Source organism: Puma concolor, chromosome B4 (assembly GCF_028749965.1).
Source record: "Puma concolor isolate L17-30 chromosome B4, mPumCon1.1.hap2, whole genome shotgun sequence".
In the NCBI taxonomy this organism is placed as follows: Eukaryota; Metazoa; Chordata; class Mammalia; order Carnivora; family Felidae; genus Puma; species Puma concolor.
Genome location: NC_141673.1, coordinates 102,386,920 through 102,407,631, shown reverse-complemented (window position 1 = coordinate 102,407,631; position 20,712 = coordinate 102,386,920). Strand labels below are relative to the sequence as shown.

Sequence of the window (20,712 nt, the reverse complement as noted above, 5' to 3'; positions counted from 1 at the left end):
TCTAATCATGACCTCCAAGGGCCCCTGCCTCCCTCTCCCCAATGCCCAAGTCATACCCGCCATCCTCTTGCTCCTCGCCTGAATGCAGGTTAAACCTGCCCACGACACTTCAGATAAGGAATCTTGTAAAGTCATAAACACCTTCCTATCCTGCCCTCCATGACTTCCCATGACCTACAGGAGATGCACAGCAGCCATCAGTAACCGCCCCGACCTGAGTGCATGCCTATATTTGTTGCTTTGTCCACCACTACATCCCCAAACCTGTTCCCACAGCCAACTGCACCTTCCCATCATCTCACTGTTTCTGATCTATACCCCTAGCTTCCCGGATCAAGACTTCTGCCTGCTGTTTCCTCCTGTGGGTACCCTTTCTTCCCTTTGAAATTTTCTTCAATGGAATTTGGCCCAGTCTTCAAAACTCTGATCAAAACAAAACACATTTTTAAAAAGGCATTTCTTCTTCTGGCTACATTAGCCAGAAGGAATTTCTATCACATATTTACCATTGTGTTCTAAATATTAGAGACCAGACAGCACCCTAGTTGAATAGAATCCTTTGGAGATGCTCAGAGACCACCTGACATAATTCCATATTGCATATCAAAACTTGGTACATAGTTGGTGCTTACTGGGTATGTTCAGATTGAACTGAACTTAAAGTGTGTTTGACATCCTAGTTTGAAATATAAACACATTAAAGGAAAAGACAAGGTTGTCCTCCCTTCCTCTCAGCCATGCCTGGCCCTGGGCTTGCATACTCAGGGCACACCAACCATGCTGTAGAACCAACCTGCCTTGCAGTAACCTCACCCATCAGGAGTGACCAGAGCCCATGAGGACCACCTCATTGTGGTAAACCCAGTCTTGGCCAGACCACTCTCACCCTGCACATGAGTTCCTGAAATCATGTACCTCCCATGAAGTTACCACTGCTCGCTGGGTTCATCAGAAAACAGGAAACCTGGGGGCGCCTGGGTGGCGCAGTCGGTTAAGCGTCCGACTTCAGCCAGGTCACGATCTCGCGGTCCGTGAGTTCGAGCCCCGCGTCAGGCTCTGGGCTGATGGCTCGGAGCCTGGAGCCTGTTTCCGATTCTGTGTCTCCCTCTCTCTCTGCCCCTCCCCCGTTCATGCTCTGTCTCTCTCTGTCCCCAAAATAAATAAATGTTGAAAAAAAAAATTTAAAAAAAAAAAAAAAAAAAAGAAAACAGGAAACCTGGCTACTAAAAGAAAATGGATCATACGGCCACCCCTGGCAGGGGCCTGTGACTGAGATTTTGAGGGAACTGAGTCACAACCAATGCCTTTCTCTGTGTGAATGTGTTTATACCTCCTAACAGAGACTTGCTGGCATCCTCAGCTCTACTTAGCCCACACACTTAGCTGGTCTCTGGCCCCAGGCAGGCGTGGATGCCAGGATGTTTCTTCTTCTCTTCTTTGGAGACATGCTAGGCCCTTCATTAGGAGAGTGGGAGCCACCACTATCCCCACACCTGGCCATAATTGCCCGGTCTCTCTCTCTGCTGAAGCAACTGGAACCAACAGGATAAGGATCTCCCAGTCAGGTCATACCCACAGTCCCACTTCTACAGCTCTTTTATTGGAAGCACTCATTTGGGCATTCTCCCCCAAGAAAGGCAACTGCCTTCATTATTCTCTGTTGCTTATCTTCCTTATTTGTATCCTCTCTGAAGGTAGAATCCACATGCACATTCCCTGATTTGCCATGGAACCCATGATGCCGTCAGTCCCCGGGCATATGTTCAACGCACAGGACTGGAATACAGTGAGCCCATGTACTCAGTGCATGGTAATGGAATGCCCACCTGCCCAATTATAGCATCAAGGAGAAGAAATGATGTCATGCTACAGACATAGGGACTCACAAAGATCCCGAGTGTAAGGCGAGGCACATCAATTACTATGGGAGAATACAGAAAAGGCCTGCTCTCCATGTAGCCGCCATAATGCTTGTGGCCAGCCTTTGCATGTGGGTACTCAGGCAAATGCAAGTGCCCCTTGATCTTTCTAGACACCGTTCCCAGTACCTCATCAACAATGTCCACGATATCAGGAGTGCCTACCCAATATTCACATTTACTGTTCAGTCACTGGTAGCGTGTGGAAACAGATAAGAACTGTGAGCAATCATGCACACACTACTCATTGCCAGTTTGCCAACATCAGGACTGTGGACCTGGTTCTCATAAGAGCCCAGGGGGACGGCTGATTTGTTTTCAGTCTTTTCAATATCATCTGTCCCTAAAACTAGACTCCAGAAGAGCCTACCCTTTGCCCTTAGCTCATCCTCCAGTTTCACACATGCTGTACTGGCTTATAATAGTTCAGTGGTTCTTCTTCCATAGGCATCAAAGGCAATCAGCATCTGGCACCCACACCTCTCCCTTGACCCTCAGTAGGCTTACATATGCATGCTCTGGGCTACATGAGAGTGATTCCTACCCTTTGGCTTCATGCACACTAGCAGCCATGACATGAGAGACAGAAATTAAATCTCAAAAGTTAAGTTAAATCCCAAAGCTACCATAAGGCTTTTCTCTTATACCACCTCTTTTTCCACATGACTACCTATCAGGTCCAATGTTTTATAGCTCAAGAGAAGAGTGGAGATTTGAACTCTTGGCCTCAGTGCCTATCAACCACAGCTAAGACCATGGAGCCAATGGATTGATGTGGCAGCAAATGTTAAGTGGTCATCTCACTCAAGAAGATCTATTTCCAGGGTGAAACCAAGAAAGGACCCAGAGAAGTATGCAAGGAAACTCACTTCTTCCTCTTCTATCCCAGTCAGGTCCCAGAAGTAGCCCAGTCGCATCTGCAATCTCTTCCAGTTTTCAAGAAACATGGTAGCTTAAAAAGAGAGAAAAAGTTCTATTAATTTTAAAGGGAAGATTTTGAGTACACTTTAGGTTCCCCAATGGAGGTGAAGGATAAACATACTGATTTCAAATTTAGGGACTCTCTTTAAAGCACTTATTCCCTTCCTTCTACTTCTAGCTGGAACTGATCAAAACATTCCACATCCCTGACTGTTCACTCCATATATTTAAAGGGAGATACACATGCACACATGCTTGTGTGCGCCTTTCCCACTTCTAGATTATGAGGAGAGGGTAAACACAGACCTCAAGACATGAAGGAGGGAGGGAAGGATGAAGAAAATAAGACTGGAAGGGTCTGTAGTCTTTCTTGACAAGCCTCATCTTGCCTCCACACACATTCTTTCTTCCTGCACCTTCCTCAGCTGGCTCTCACTCTCCATCTTTCCTTCCGTCCCCAGCACCCCTTCCCTTCTCTGGGCCCCACTCATCCCAACCTGAGGTCATGTAACAGTCTCCTAACTGACCCCAGTCTCAGCCTTCTGAGCCACCCTGCATGTGGCTCATGGAGCAATCTCCCCTAAGTGACGTTCACCCATTCCTCCATTTGTTCGGCAAGTAGCTGCTGTGCACCTCCCACACCTGCATGCCGGTTGGTCTGCCTGCTCCAGCCGCAGCCCCTTAAAGGGATAGCCCAACATGCCCCAGGGAGAACCAACACCCATGGGCTTGTGATACCAGGACTGAACACCTAACACCTGCTGATGGAGCAAGCCGGTTCTCTCTTTTGATAACTGAAACTAAGAGACACGAAGAGAAGCAGACATGGGACGAGCCATGCAGCACCTGAACAGAGGAAGGGCCATGGTTTCCGGTAGCTCCTCCAGCTCCAGTTCCCCAGACACCTGGCTCTGTCATTACCTGCATCCATGAGCTTGCTTCTTGCTTTCTTACAACAAATCTCTTGTTATCTGAGCAAGCTTGAACCAATTTCCAATCTTGCAAAAAGAACCAGGCCTGACTAAGGTCATCTGTAACATATACAACACTGTTCTAGACATCATGAGGGAGATCAAGGGAAACCAACGTGGATTTGCTCTCAAACTGTTTATGGGGAGAGACTGTCAATAACTAAAATACAAGGCATGGAGTGAGCAGGGCCTAAAGAACAGCACAGATAAGAGCTGTGGACATGCAGCAGAGGGAGCCCTGGCTGCCAGAGAAACCACCTGAGTGGAGTCGAAAACAATGGCATTTGGGCTGTGAAGAAGGGGTGGGAAGAGGGCAGATGCCCACTCTCCCCCATCTAAACTTTCAATGGCTCCTTATTGCCTAGTTCTTCTCTCTGGATGGGGGGATCCTGTATATGCGGCCCAACCCATCTGTCTGAATCCATTCCCTCGGTTTGTCAACACACAACCTCACACTTGCACTGCTGCTAAGGTCACCTCCTTGTTGCCCTCCTCGTCCCCAACTCATGCACACTGTCCCGCTCTCCTATGGTGCCCTCCACTGTCTACCCTCATCCTCTGCTGAACCACTCAAGCCCCACCTCGTCTATAGGATCAGGCTTGGGACACCCTCTCCTCCACACTCCTAATTGTCCTTTAGGTCTGGTGCCCTGGACAAAAAGGAAAGTGACACTCCCTGAGGCCACCCCCTCACCTGGACACCAAGCATGGGAAGAGCCTGGGCGCCTGTTGCTGCACCATGCAGAGCAGTGCAGTAACAGGGCCAGAAATTTCCTCAGCTCTTAGCTGCCTGTCTACCAAGGGCACAGCACAGAACTAAGCAGAACACCTACAGACCAGCTGAATGTGCAGTTGCTAAAGGCTATGTTTGTTTTACTTGGCACCTACATTACAGTGCATGGGTTCATGCAGTTTCTCCTGTGGATTTGAGGCTTCTTCATGTCAGTGCATCATGACCTCCCAACCCTGGCATTGGCCTGGGGATGCCCTGAGAACAAGGTGGAGAGGAGGGCGTCCCTCCTTTTCCTACGCTCTTCTCAGCGCCTGAGGAGGGCTCTGCATACAGTGGGACTCAGAGTGCTTCCTGACTGCCATCTCTATGAAGCAGACAAGTCTGACCATGTGAACAGAGGAGAGGGGCAAAGAAGTCACCGCAGAGGAGCCATGAGGACAAGGGAGGACTGTTATAACGACGAAGAGCGGCTCACAGCTCCTGGTGTGTATTACACGCCAGGGACTATGTTAAGTGCTCCACACATATCTCATTCACTTCTCACGGGAACACTACAGGGTAAGTATCCCTTCACCCACCTCACAGATGAGCATAATGAGGCCCAAAGGTTAAGAGCCTTGCTCCAGGTATACAGCACCTTAGTTAAGAGTGCCGACTTTGGTGGGGCACCTGGATGGCTCAGTCGGTTGAGCATCAGTGAGTTCAAGCCCCCCATCGGACTCCCTGCTGTCACTCACCAACCCCACCCCCCGCCCCCCACCAAGCCTGCTTTGGATCCTCTGTCTCTTCCTCTCTCTGCCCCTCCCCTGGCTGTGCTCGCTTTCTCAAAAATAAATAAAACTTAAGAACAAAACAAAACACAAAACAAAACAGAGTGCTGACTTTTGTGACCAGGAGCCAGATCCACACTGTCTGGCCATGGACCCTCAGCTGGTAAGGGGCAGAACTGAGACACACACATCTAGGACTGCCTGGCTCCGAAGACAGTCCAGAAACCCTGTCCCGTTACTTCCCTTTTCAATAGAGCTTCACTCACTTTCCAAAGTTCCCTGGAGTCTGAAGCCGGACGACAGAGGAACCAGGAGCTGGGCCTGAAGACTCCCACAGACCCAGACCCTGCCAGACTAGCACCTTCCACACAGCCCTGGCTCAGCAGCCCCCACTCCTGCCCCACTGACAGAGAATCTCTCTGCAAAGTGCCACTTCTCCCCAGCCTTCCTCCTGGCAGGTTGGGCCCCAGCCCAGGCCCACCCAGCACAGCATCACTGATCATAATAATCATGGTAATGAGAGGCAGTACCATTATTTTTAATTGTAATTTGCAGGCAATTGTGCCCAGCGGCTCTTGGCTGCCGCAACCAAATACACAATCACATAAAACACAGCAAGGCTGTTAAAAAACACAACCGAACCCCACGCTATGCCAGGAAGCTCTGACGCATCCCACCCTTCCTGCTTTCCCCGCACGGCCACAGGAGGGGGAGGGAGAGGAGCGGGGGTGGGGGCAGTAAATTATGGCAGATCCCGGGGGGTGGGGGGTTGAGAGGCATCTGTTAATTACAGCTATTGAGGAAAGAGGAGAGGTAGTTGTTGGGGCTTGAGAGTGGGAAAGTACAATTGAAAACCAAGTCTGTCTATGACAAGGGATTACGGATCCTAGGAAAAGTCTGTAAGGGATCATGGGTCTGGCGTTATTAAGCTTTAGCTATTCAGTCATGGGCATCTCTTAAGACAAATCGGTGGGAATTAGGACTGTAATATATCAAAAACTAAATATGTGTTCCAGGTTCCAAATGAGTTCCAGTGAATTTGGGGGTAGTTATGAGATGCCATGCTTGACAAGGAGCCACAGAGCTGCAGCCCAAGATGCCCCAGGCAACAAGCTTCAGCTTCAGCCAGTTCTACTGAACCCCTCCTGTGAACCATTCCAGGGCCAAATGGTACTAAGTGCCACTTCCTCCTACTCCCTGTCCCTACTTCTGTGGGCTGACTACTGCCCATGTGCTCCTGGGTACTGGCTATTCCACCTGATAACAGAAAATAGAGTGTCCCCTGGAAATGTTTCTTGGTGACCTAGTAATATGGCGGTCTTTCCAGTCTGGTTCTATCTCCACCCAAGTAGAGGTCCCTACAGGGAACAGAGAACACTTGTGTTAGGTACTCCCAACACTACTGACAACAGACCTCTCCCTGTCCCCTCTTCACACTTTCGGGAATGTGTGACTCATGGTCCCATCCTGGCATGTCCTTCAGGCGCCATGGAGTCAGTGATAATCAAGTATCCTCTGCAGAAGGATCATGGCCCTGCTGCTCTGCGATCCAATGGGGAAGCTAAGGGCTTGTGTATCCAACAATGAGGAGAAAGTAAAAGTCAGGTAGCTACTCAAGATGGACTGAAATGTGTTGACTCTGTTCCTTGTATGATACACGTGGGTGTGTCTTCTTGGAAATGTCCAGTTACCACAGGGTTATTATTCCAGGTTATTCCATTGCAGTTTGTGAAGAGAAGTGTGTGTGTGTGTGTGTGTGTGTGTGTGTGTGTGTGTGTGTGTGGTCAGATGGCTATGGCCCAGAGAAAGTTTATTACCCTAATACTCTGGGGGTAAGGGAGGAGAAGGAAAATGATGAAACTATCTGTTCTTTACAAATCCCTTTGGTGGAAATACTGACCATACTTCTCTGGCATTAAGTAAAATCTCTAACATCTACACTCATGGTATCCTGGAAATTGCACTGAACCTGGAGTCAGGAGACCAGGTTTAGGCCCATCTTGACCACCAGCTACCTTGGTGACCATGGTAGTCACCCCACCACTCTGAGTGTTATACTGAATATCTATGACTTTACATATCTTAGTAGATAAACCTGGAGCACCTTACAGATGTGCTAGGGGTTTTCAAACATGCATTGGTTCAAATTCTGAATAGATCATATGTGAGATTAAAACAAGATTAACATCCTATATGCTTTTAAAATATATATAAAGCCGTGGAGGGTACTCCTAGGTCTATTCACATGTAGAAGAGAGAAAGCTACTGTCCCTAAAATACTTATTGAGGTATAAGTATTAAATACTAAAGGACATAAATCAAAGGGTACGGGCTTCAGAGCATGGTCACTGTAACCACTTAAAGATATCACCAATATAAGCAAGGCTCATGGTGACCACTTACCCCACAGAGCCATGAAGATGGAGAAGAAGACGGTGGCAGGGTTGTCAAACAGGTGGCTCGCCTTTGCTGTACCACAGGCTGAGCTGAGGTTCCAGTAATCACAGGACTTGTCACACAGGGGACACATGGTGAAGGCATTCTGCTGGTCACACATCTCTTTGCTGCAGTTGAGAGAGGCTGCTGGGTCAAGTGGAAGTCAAGGAGGACCCACCCCAAGCAAATCACCCTGAAAACCTCTCCCACTTCCAAATCCATGGCTAAGCTTATCAACTCCATAGGTGAGGTGTGTTAGAGATGCTGGAATTGGATTCTTTGCCATGAGAGTTTTACTTCTGCATTTTGTCAAAGAAACGGATGGGCCACTTCTGAGGTGCGGATCCTCCTGTCACTAGGAGTGTCCTAATTAGTGAGCATCTGTCAGAGATGTTGTACACTGAGTGATGCCTTATAAAGTCCCCTCAAAATGTGCTGCATCTATGAGGTTGGTGGGGAGCACCGATGACTCTGAATCCATCACCTGCCTGAAGTCCGATTCCACCACCATCATATCAAGCCCAGGTTGTCTTCTTAAACCCTGATGGCTGCCCCAAACAGGTGTGGGACTGGTCATGGGAAGAAGCAAACCAAGAGTCTGGTTGGATCAACACAAGCTCTTACTTCTTTCTAAAGAAGAAGCCACGGAAAGAAGAATGGAGTCAGAGCTGGGTTGGAAGTCTCTTTCTAAGTGCATCAGCTGCACGCCCATTTGTAGAATGGGGATTAATACCCTCAGCATAATAAGAATGATCAAAACTGTGAAATGGGGGATGCCTCAGTCAGTTAAGCATCCAACTCTTGATGTCGGCTCTGTTCATGATCTCGTGGTTCGTGAGTTCAAGCCCCACATCAGGCTCTGCACTGTGTCAGCATGGAGCCTGCTTGGGATTCTTTCTCCCTTTCTCTCTGCCCCTGCCCCACTTGTTCTCTCTCACCCTCTCTCTCTTTCTCTCTCTCTCTCTTAAAATAAATAAACTTAAAAAATTATTTAAAAAAAAAAACATGAAATGGGATTAGGGAGAATGCAAGAATAAGGTAAATTCTTCCAAAGTCTAGATTCTATGATACTTGTAGAGAGCAACACGAGTCAAATAACCATTGGTTATATTCTAAGCTATCCATTCTATTTAATGGACTAATGAATATAGTTGAAATTCCATTCACTCTTTAGGTGATTAGCTAGATCCAATAAATTCAGGCTCATATGAATGCTTGCAAATAAGAACCAAAGAACTACCAGCCCTAATGGCTTCCCCAGTGTCCTTCCACACTACATATTGGTAGGAAAATGAATGAACTCATCACTCTGGTGTGTAATATTTCCCCAGGGGTAATGGGTAGATGGTTAAACTCATTGTTTGGGGGAAAAGGGTGGAGAACTCGAGATTTCATGAAAATGAAGCATTGGCTGTTCTCAGAGAGCAGCTGGAGACACAGTCTTAGCGAGGTAGGAGGTACTACACTAAAAACCACAGCTGTGTTTCCTCTGGAAAGAGGCAGCAGAGGGCACTATAGAGCATGGCTGACAAGAGGGAGGCCATTGCCACAGTGAGCTGGCTGGCATCCCCTGTGCTAAATCAAGTGCTTAGATGAAACGTGGAAGTCAGGGGATGCCTGGATCCAGCTCCCTTCCGTGAAGAAGTTGAAGGATTTCCCTGAGGGCTGTCACAGTCTGTCAAGTCCCAGCTTTCAGGCTTGTTTTTAATGAGCCATTAAGCCCACAACAAGGAAAGGCCTTCTGTGTGAGAGAATGGAAACTCTAAGTCTCTGAATAAATCCTCATTCCTCCATTGACTCGCTGTGAAGCTGTCCATTGGCAAGTGTCAATAGGGGTGAGTCACTCACATAGACAATATTAAATAATATCTTAATAGTAAGTTTAGCCATGCAGGTTTTACTTGGGCACATTCTTTTTTTTTTTAAGTTTTCTTTTTTGTGTAATGTTTGTTTACTTTTGAGAGAGAGACAGAGACAGAGTGCGAGCAGGGGAAGGGCAGAGAAAAGAGACACAGAATCCGAAGCAGGCTCCAGGCTCTGAGCTGTGAGCACAGAGCCCGACATGGGGCTCAAAACTCACAAGCCATGAGATCATGACCTGAGCCGAAGTCAGACACTTAACCGACTGAGTCACCCAGATACCCCACACTTGGGTAAATTCTTATTGGTAACTGGAGAGCAAGGTTTATTCTAAGTCTTATGGGTCAGACAAGTGTCCGCTGTATCACTGAGGAGTTGTTATTTTCAGAGATGAGACTACCCTCTTAGAAAACAGATTCACACAGAAAACTGTTAGTCTGTATAAATTAGAGTAAAGAGCTGTGCTTTTAGGCCATGTTTGAGAACATATAAGTTCCTCAGTGCTGTCCTTAAGTATGTGTGTCAGGGACGTCACTTTGTTGTTTGGGATTTTTTTTTTTTTTTTTTTTTTTTTTTACACATAGACTTGGGGGAGGGATAATCCTAGTCAACCCAATTCTAACCAAACCCGGTCAATGCTTTTTAAAAAAAGGTCAGGAATGAACACAGTGTCAGCAACTAGCTTGGTGCAAAGCACTTTGAAACTTAAGTGCTGTGTCACCAATCATTTGTACAAAATGGCAGCCATTGTAACATGGAGACTTCTCAAATCATTTAAATTTGAAGTCAGAATGCTTTATAGGTATTGGGTTGTTTTGTTTGTCTGTTGGATGCAAGCAATTTGAACAGAATTCTAGAGAAATTCTGCCTTAGGAGGATATTAAAATGACTTCGTATTCTCTGAGAGAGGCCGTCTCTCTAGACAAACTGAAAAGACAACTAGAAAGATGAGGGAAGCTCGCTAGAACTGAAATCACATCTGGGTTATTCACCAGCTGCATAATCCACAGATTTCTTGTTAGATGCAAATGTGGCTATAACTCATATTTCTTCAATCTATCATTTTCTCTAGAAAGCATAAAAGGGCTGATAAATGGTCTGGCAATCAGCTGAACCAGGACCCCAAGGTGAGTGGTGTTCTTAATCAGTAGTAACTCATTGCTCACAGATTAGGTGATACAGGGCTGTGCTAGCATGAAGGGAAGAGGTGCAATACGGCATTTATTCAAGAAATTCAGACACAACATTGCTATTAAGGACTCAGACCTAAAGTAACCATTTTTTTTCAACATGGTTTAGATCAATCAGATTTTTTTTTTTAAATGTCCCAGTCTTGGGGTGCCTGGGTGGCGCAGTCGGTTAAGCGTCCGACTTCAACCAGGTCACGATCTCACGGTCTGTGAGTTCGAGCCCCGCGTCGGGCTCTGGGCTGATGGCTCAGAGCCTGGAGCCTGTTTCCGATTCTGTGTCTCCCTCTCTCTCTGCCCCTCGCCCGTTCATGCTCTGTCTCTCTCTGTCCCAAAAATAAATAAACGTTGAAAAAAAAAAATTTAAATGTCCCAGTCTTTCCTACGCATGTAAGCAAATGCCTAATAAATGGAATCAATCCCTTGGTTAGTAAAGTACTATAGACAAGCCATGTACATATGGAACCATTTATTACTCATAAGTGATATTTGTATCTCACATATCAAAGTTGTGGGTGATAAAAGGTACCATTCAAAGTTCCACATAATGTAAATTTTCTGCTTTTGATATTATACTATAGTTACATGAGACACAACCAGTGGGGGGAACAGGATGAAGGATACAGTGGGTCCTTTGTACTATCTTCCTATTAATCTATAATGTTTTCAAAATAAAACATTTTTTAAATGATACATAGATAATAAATTCCAGGCTTAATGTCAAAATACTCTAAAGTAATCCCAGGAATTACTTCTGCAAGTTTTTAATCATGCTTAGGAGTAGCTGACAGACACAGATCCCAGAAGAGTATGAATTTGTTTAGATTCAGTATTGGGACTTAAAGACTATCCTTTTGTTGATCGCGAGTGGTATTTCATGAGTTTTCATCAAGCCCAAAGAGCTTGGATTTCTGATGGATACACAATTATGATTAAAGATCAGTTCTTTTAAAAAATTCTTCATAATTTATCATTTACATCTTCCTTATTTATCACACCCCACCTTAAGTATGCAAAACCAATAACCAAAATTTCAATTTTATAACAGTCAATTTCAAACTTTTGGACTGTGACCTACAGTCTAAAAAAAAAATCCTTTAATCAGATTCCAGTATACAAATACATACTCTCTCCCCTATAAACATACTAAGATAACTAAATAAAATCTCATAAAACAATACCTATACTTCCTTCTTATGATGAATACTAATATTATACTTCACTCTACTCTATCCTGTCTTTTTCTCGTTCACTTAAAACATAGCCATTCAACTGATTCTTTAATCCACTAGTGGGTTGTTATACATAGTTTCTGAAACATTACACACTCTTACAGGTAATAAGATACACCTGCAGTGATAACAATGATCTTTTACATGACTATATACCTGCATATATACAAGCACATGTGTATAGATATACATTTTTCAGCATGTGTAGACCATGATAATTTCCAGCTAAAATGGTCACTGTCTCATGTATTCCCAGATGGGCAACCAGGGCAAAGGTTCTAAAACCCAACATTAACCAGGACACTGATGCCCACACCCCTTCTCCTACACTGGCATCGGCTCTCTATGCACAGTATGCAGTTTTCCAGTTTGGATCAATCTGAGGCCCAGCTCTCTAGGGATCAAACTCAGTAAAGGGAAACATGGGAGCCATGTTTCCTGAGAAAGCACCAGGCAAGGCCAGCTGAAGCTACTTGGCTACCAAGGAAGATATAAGCCCTCTGGGGGACTTCACATCTTAGCAGAAAAAGCAAAGATGGGAGCAGGAGGCAGCAGAGGTCAAACTGCAACCCTGACAATTATTAGTTGTTGAAGTTGGACAAGTTAGGTGACCATAGTTAGCATCAGATGAAAATAATAACAGTTTACAACCATTGATCTCTACAGGATCAAAAAAACTAATACATGAAAACCACCCAGCACCATGCCTGGCACAAGGTAGGCATCTAGTAAGTATCCATTCTCCCCTTGTGCTCCATGGCCTGAAGAAAGCAGAACCTCTGCTATGTATCTCGTGTGACAAAGGTCCCAGAGCTCCCAGGCAAGAACGCCAGACAGTTGGTCCTGGAGTTTTACACACAAAAATATCCAAACCCTTGTCTCTTATCTCAAGGTATTTTGCTTTATTCTAACCACGGGCAATGCCTATTCCAGCTTCTCTAGTTTACAAGACCATTCCTATAGACAGACATGGTGGAAACAAGAGCTACCTGGTTCCTGCCATTGGTGAAACCTTTTCCTCAAAGGAGCACAGCTCTTGGCCCTTCCTCCAGAATAGCCACTACTTCCTCCAACTACAGTAGACACCCACAGTCTGCCCAGTGTCCTCATCCACCTGGCTACTGAGGGAACATCCTGTTGGTACAGCGTGATCCCGGCCCACAGCCACGATTGCTGGCCCCGGGCCCTCCGCCTAACCCAAAGTGAGCCAACAGGCCTTTTTCATTCAGGACCAATCAAGTAGAAAGCTCTAAGTTGTAACACCCATGAGCTATTAGTAGGACTGTTTACATCCAATGGAGAAAATCTGTAGTGAAACAAATATGAGAAAGAACCAGAGACAGGAGATAAACAGGAGTCCCTATTTCCGTTGTCTCTTAGGCTAGCCACATGCCTGCCACTAGGCTCCCCCGACACACCCCAGAACCCTTATGATAAATTCGTTTTGTTGTTGTTGTGGGTTTTTTTGCTTCAGCTACTTCATGTTGCACGTCTATCACTTGCAACTGAAAAAGTATTAAAATACACTAACCCACTAACTATGCTTCGCTTTTCAAGGACAGTGCTGCAGATGGCAAGAGATTTAAATTTGAAATATAAGTGTCTCTCGTGTCGCTTGTACTTTATTTCCACAGACGTTGACCCTTTCAACAACTATTTATTAATATTCTACTATGTGCCAAACATTGTTTCCTTGAATCCTCACAACAACATCACGAGGTACGAGTTATTACCACCATTTACAGCCAAGGGAAGGAAGACTCAGGGAGTGAACTACCCAGTCCTACAGCTAATACGTAATGCTGTCCATCCTAAAGGATGCTATTTTTAAGTGCTTATATTCTTTGTAGTCTGTCTTTTCACCAGAAGGACCAGCCTTTATTCTATCTTTGGCTTTCCAAGAGCCTCACCATGGGGCCTATCACCTGCAGTTTCCAACTTCCTGAACCAGAGGCTGAGCCCTCCTTTCCAGAACTGCCTGCTTCCATGGTCAGCCTCACAGTGTTTGACCATATAAACATGCAATCGCCACCCAACACCGCTCAACATCTCCTGACTTGGGTCTTTATAGAAAACCAGAGAAAAGAGTAAGTCATGAAGTTGAGGGGGAAACGCATTTCTCAGGCATGATTTTTTTTCATCAGGTATAATTCATCTGCCCATATCAGACTTAGGCCCTGGAGAAGAGCTTAAGTAGGAGAGAAAGGGAGCCACCCCAGCACAGCTCTGAAGCCATTCCCAGACTCTGTAGTTCCCAGATCTGTCTCTGGAGGGAAGTTGCATGTGCAGTAAGGGGAGGAGAGAATAGAGGGTAAGGACTTTGGAAAGAAGCGTGTGAAATGTACTCGCAACTGGGATGAATCGCCAAACTACTGCCATGTGGGAACTGAGCCCTCTTCTTTAAAACCGTCTCACCTGGGAATATCTTCTTCGATTGTTGCACATCCATAAAGAAACACGATCACCCCGATTACAGAAGATGGGATGAGGAATGATGTATATAATCCCAGCCAGGCAAAATACAGTCCAATTTTTTCTCCAAAATACTTTCTGTAAAAGAAAGAAAATCGCAACACATAGTAAGAACACCATATACATTCCACATTTCTGTTTGTTCTAAACCTGACAATGGGTTGGCATAAAGGAAAAGAGATGGAAGTTAGATAGCGAAACAGGGACCTCGGCACAAAGATCAACGGGTCTCTTCTGATATGAATTACGTTCCCTTGGAATCACACACACACACACACACACACACACCTGCCCTGGCTATTCCTGTGCCATAGCTGCAGGAAGGAATCCAGCCCTAACAGCAAGCTGAGAATATGCCGTAAGTTTTGGCATCTTTACCAGACAAACATGAAGGACACATCATCATCTCATAAGTACTACAACCCACAAAAAACCACACCTTTTCAGAACTTGCTTATATGAACAAAACACACAAAGTATATAGCTGGGCATGTATACTTGTGTACACAAACCATAAAACCCATAGAAAAGGACTAGATGCATTTTGGTAAAATATTAGCAGTGGTTTCTTTAGCTGACAGGATGATGGGTGGCTTTTTATTTATTTTTCATCATTCTGCATTTAAAAAAAATTTTTTTTAACATTTATTCATTTTTTGAGAGACAGAGCATGAGTGGGGGAGGGGCAGAGAGAGACAGGGCGACACAGAATCCGAAGCAGGCTCCAGGCTCCGAGCTGTCAGCACAGAGCCCAATGTGGGGCTCGAACCCACAAACTGTGAGATCATGACCTGAGCCGAAGTCTGACGCTTAACCGACTGAGCCACCCAGGCACCCCTTATCATTCTGCATTTTTAAACTACTTTGTTAATGAATTATTTTCATTAAAAAAATCCTTTTAAAGAGAAAATTAACCAGCCATTATCTTTTTGATCCCCATTCAGGAATGTAGTAAATTATCATACCAAGTCTCTAAAAAGGGATTTTTTTTCCTTTACACAAATATTGGTTATGGATACCTGATGAGAAAACTACAAGCAGATTTTACTTCTTGAGAGCGTCTGACATAAAACTCAGGAGGGACAAGGGAGGGCAGCCCAGTCTTTGATGTGAGAACGAAAGAACAACAACAGAGAACAGAATCTATTTCTCTACTACCAGAGGTGCTGACTGCGAGGAAATGGGGCTTCCACCCTAACAGCAAGAGAAATCTGGATAATCTGTGACATCAAACTTCCCTTGAAGTTTCCATCAGGGAGTGGAAGCTGCAAGGTAATCGGGGAACTGAATTGAAAAAACAAAAGCAAAAACAACAACGACAAGCCCCTCCCAGGAAAGATGGGACATGTGAACACTTTCAGATTTGGCAGAGCATGGGAAGAAAAGGCAGACACCATAAAAGTGGGCACAAAGAAATAGATAACATTTTTTAAACCTTAAAGGTTGAGTATAGGTTAGCATGACATGTTAGAAAAAATGGCAGCTCTAGACACAAGAGGGCTTTGCACTCACTCATAAGATCCTAGCCAAGGACCGCCACTCGGTACTCAGGACGACGGTAATGGGCAAGGTTAGAAACTGGACAGGGCCTCCTTAGTTGCAGAGAGGCATGAAAGCACACCATCTCCCAGGACCATCTCTTATTCAAATCACTGAGTGACAAGGATCAGCAGTCTGCAGTGAGGGAGGAGCAGGAGAGAGACCCCTCTGCAGCAAAGGACTGCTGACAGCTGACGGTGGAAAGGGGACAATGAGGACAAACTGTCAGCACTTCCAGGGCCCACGTGAAGCACATGGTAATAGCATCCCACTGCTGAAGGAATGTGAAGCCTGTCGTATGCTGCAGATGACTCTCACAACAACAAAATCCAAGCCATGCCCAACCTCTGACTAGGTTGACTCTGCTCCCCTCATGACAGAAGAGGTATAAGCCCATTTCAGTTTTTCTTATTTCTTTTAGGTTTATTTATTTTTTTGAGAGAGAAATAGAGAGACAGAGAGCACGCAAGAGCACACAGGCGGGGAAAGAGCAGAGAGAGTGAAGGAGAGTCCCAAGCAAGTCTCCATGCTGTCACCACAGAGTCCGACATGGGACTAGATCTCACAAACCATGAGATCATGACCTGAACTGAAATCAGGAGTCAGCTGTTTAACCGACTGAGCAACCCAGGTGCCCCAAGTCCATTTCTAGGTGTAAATACCACTTACCTCAGTTTCTATGTCCTTTCATACACAATGTTCAGAAAATTCAATAAAAAAAAAATCCTGAGTTACATAAAAAATTAAACACTCACTGTCAAGAAATTAGGAAATCAACAAAACCAAAGTTGCTCTAGATGCCAGAATTATTAGGGACTTCAAAGTAATTATAATTCATTTTTTAAGGAAGAATCTAATGCAAAAGATAGGCAACATGCATGAGAAAATTGGGAACTCCCATAGAGAGATGAAAATACAAAAATGCAAAATGGAATTGCTAGAGGAAAAAAAAAGCAATAATGGATATCAGATATGAGAAACATCTTTATTAGAGTGCCTTAGCAGGAGACTAAACACAGCTTAGGAAAAAATGAATAATTCTGAATATAAGTCAACAAATATTATCCAAACTAAGACACAAAGAGAAAGAAAAGAGGAAAATTATAGCAATCAAGAGCCATAGGATAATATCCTAGGGTCTATCATATGTAACTGAAGTCCCAGAAAGATAAAGAGAAAGAGACAGAAGAAACACTTGAATGGATTATGGCTAAAAAAATTTTCCAAAATTAATCGAAAACAATAAAACACAGATCCAAGAACTCCAGAGAACCCCAAGCAGAATAAATATAAAAACAAAAACAGAAACCCACATAGCTAGACAATATCATAATCAAACTTCTGAAAAACAAAGATAGAAAATCTTTAATTAAACTGGGGTGAGGGTGAGGGTGAGGTGGGGAGGGTATTATATGCAAAGGAACAAAGATAAGATTTATAGTCAATTTCTTGGCAGAAACTATGCAAGCCAGAAGAATAGAGTGCCAACCTTACAATATGGAAATTAAAAAAAAAAAGCAGTCAAAGCAGAATACAGAATATTATGTGACATAGTGCTTCTATGGGGGATAAAACTAGTTCTTTGGAAGCCAAAACTATCTTAGGTAGCTTTCAGGTGGTTTTTAGGTCTCCAAAGGGCCACAGTACATAAACAGATACATAGTATATACATGGTATTAAAATTTCATGTAGCAACAATGGAATAAAGGCAGAGAAACACTGATATCAAGCAAAAATAGTGATAATGTCTTATGGAGTTTATAACGTATGTAGGAATAGGAAAATAATAGCACAAAAGACAGGAGAGAAGAAACCAAGATATACTGTTGGAAGGCCCATACCCTGTGTTTGAAAGGGTATAATATTATTACTTTTTTAAAATTTATTGTCAAGTTAGCTAACATACAGTGTACACAGTGTGCTCCTGGTTTTGGGGGTAGATACCCGTGATTCATCACTTCTATACAACACCTAGTGCTCATCCCAACAAGTGCCCTCCTCAATGACTATCACCTGTTCCCCCCACCACCATCAACCCTCAGTTTGTTCTCTGCATTCAAGAGTCTCTTATGGTTTGCATCCCTCTATGTTTGAAACTATTTTTTCCCCTTCCCTTCCCCCATGGTCTTCCGTTACGTTTCTGAAGTTCCACATATGAGTGAAAACATGTGAGATCTGTCTTTCTCTGACTAACTTATGTCACTTAGCATAATATCCTCCAGTTCCATCCACTTTGCCACAAATGGCAGGATTTCATTCTTTCTCATTGTCAAGTAATATTCCATTGTATATATAAACCACATCTTTTTTTTTCAATATATGAAATTTATTGTCAAAATGGTTTCCATACAACACCCAGTGCTCATCCCAAAAGGTACCCTCCTCAATACCCATCACCCACCCTCCCCTCCCTCCCACCCCCCATCAACCCTCAGTTTGTTCTCAGTTTCTAACAGTCTCTTATGCTTTGGCTCTCTCCCACTCTAACCTCTTTTTTTTTTCCTTCCCCTCCCCCATGGGTTTCTGTTAAGTTTCTCAGGATCCACCTAAGAGTGAAAACATATGGTATCTGTCTTTCTCTGTATGGCTTATTTCACTTAGCATCACACTCTCCAGTTCCATCCACGTTGCTACAAAGGGCCATATTTCGTTCTTTCTCATTGCCCTGTAGTACTCCACTGTGTATATAAACCACAATTTCTTTATCCATTCATCAGTTGATGGACATTTAGGTTCTTTCCCTAATTTGGCTATTGTTGAGAGTGCTGCTATAAACATTGAGGTACAAGTGTCCCTATGCATCAGTACTCCTGTATCCCTTGGGTAAATTCCTAGCAGTGCTATTGCTGGGTCATAGGGTAGGTCTACTTTTAATTTTCTGAGGAACTCCACACTGTTTCCAGAGTGGCTGCACCAATTTGCATTCCCACCAACAGTGCAAAAGGGTTCCTGTTTCTCCACATCCTCTCCAGCATCTATAGTCTCCTGATTTGTTCATTTTGGCCACTCTGACTGGCGTGAGGTGATATCTGAGTGTGGTTTTGATTTGTATTTCCCTGATAAGGAGCGACATTGAGCATCTTTTCATGTGCCTGTTGGCCATCCGGATGTCTTCTTTAGAGAAGTGTCTATTCATGTTTTCTGCCCATTTCTTCACTGGGTTATTTGTTTTTCGGTGTGGAGTTTGGTGAGCTCTTTATAGATTTTGGATACTAGCCCTGTGTCCGATATGTCATTTGCAAATATCTTTTCCCATTCCGTTGGTTGCCTTTTAGTTTTGTTGGTTGTTTCCTTTGCTGTGCAGGAGCTTTTTATCTTCATAAGGTCCCAGTAATTCATTTTTGTTTTTAATTCCCTTGCCTTTGGGGATGTGCCGAGTAAGAGATTGCTACGGCTGAGGTCAGAGAGGTCTTTTCCTGCTTTCTCCTCTAGGGTTTTGATGATAAACCACATCTTCTTTCTCCATTCATCAGTTGATGGATATTTGGGCTCTTTCCATAATTTGGCTATTGTTGATAGTGCTGCTATAAACATTGGGGTACATATGCCCCTATGAATCAGCACTCCTGTATCCTTTGATAAATTCCTAATAGCACTATTGCTGGGTTGTAGGGTAGCTCTATTTTTAATTTTTTGAGGAACCTCCACACTGCTTTCCAGAGTGACTACACCAGTTTGCATTCCCTCCAACAGTGCAAGAGGGTTCCCATTTGTCCACATCCTCACCAACATCTGTTGTTTCCTGAGTTGTTAATTTTAGCTACAAAGCTGTAATCATCAAGACAGTACAGTACTGGCACAAGAACAGACGCATAGATCAATGTAATAGAATAGAGAACCCAGAATTGGATCCACAAATGTATGGCCAACTAATCTTTGACAAAGCAGGAAGGAGTATGCAATGGAAAAAAGACGGTCTCTTTAGCAAATGGTGCTGGGAGAACTGGAGAGCAACATGCAGAAGAATGAAACTGGATCACTTTCTTATGCCATACACAAAAATAAACTCAAAATGGATGAAAAACCTAAATGTGAGACAGGAAACCATCAAAATTGTAAAGGAGAAAACAGGCAACAACTTCTTTCCCCTCAGCCACAGCAATTTCTCGCTCAACACATCTCTAAAGGCAAGGGAAATAAAAGCAAACTGAACTACTGGGACTTCATCAAGATAAAAAGGTTCTGTACTACAAAGGAAACAACAAAATTAAAAGGCAACTGACAGAATGGGAGAAGATATTTGCAAATGACATATCAGATAAAGGGTTGGTATCCAAAATCCATAAAGAACTTAGCAAACTCAACACCCAAAAATCAAATAATCCAGTAAAGAAATGGGCAGAATACATGAATAGACACTTTTCCAAAGAAGACATCCAGATGCCAACAGACACATGAAAAGATGCTCAACATCACTCATCATCAGTGAAATGGTATAATATTATTTTAAGGTAGAATGTGATAAATTAAAGATGTTTTCTGGTAAACCCTGGAGAAACCACTAAATTTTTAGGATACGTATAATTAATAGGCCAAAATGGGAGATGAAAGGAAATCATAAAATATATTCATTTGCAAAGAAGGCATGAAAAGAGGAAAAACAGAAATAAACTACAGACAAAACAAATAAAAAACAAAGATGGTAAGATGGTAATTTTAAAATATAGATACA

The 20,712-nt window shown here is 43.9% G+C and overlaps 1 protein-coding gene across 1 annotated transcript in view; it reads right to left on the bottom strand.

Moving 5' to 3' along the window:
* ANO2 (anoctamin 2) overlaps positions 1-20,712 on the bottom strand; it is a 343,971-nt gene that overhangs the window by 150,548 nt on the left and 172,711 nt on the right. The window contains exons 11-13 of the mRNA XM_086714259.1: positions 14,445-14,579; positions 7,718-7,878; positions 2,789-2,871 (exon numbers count right to left, since the gene is read on the bottom strand). Of these exons, the coding sequence (XP_086570385.1) occupies positions 2,789-2,871; positions 7,718-7,878; positions 14,445-14,579 (379 nt within the window). The remainder of the gene's footprint in view (positions 1-2,788; positions 2,872-7,717; positions 7,879-14,444; positions 14,580-20,712) is intronic.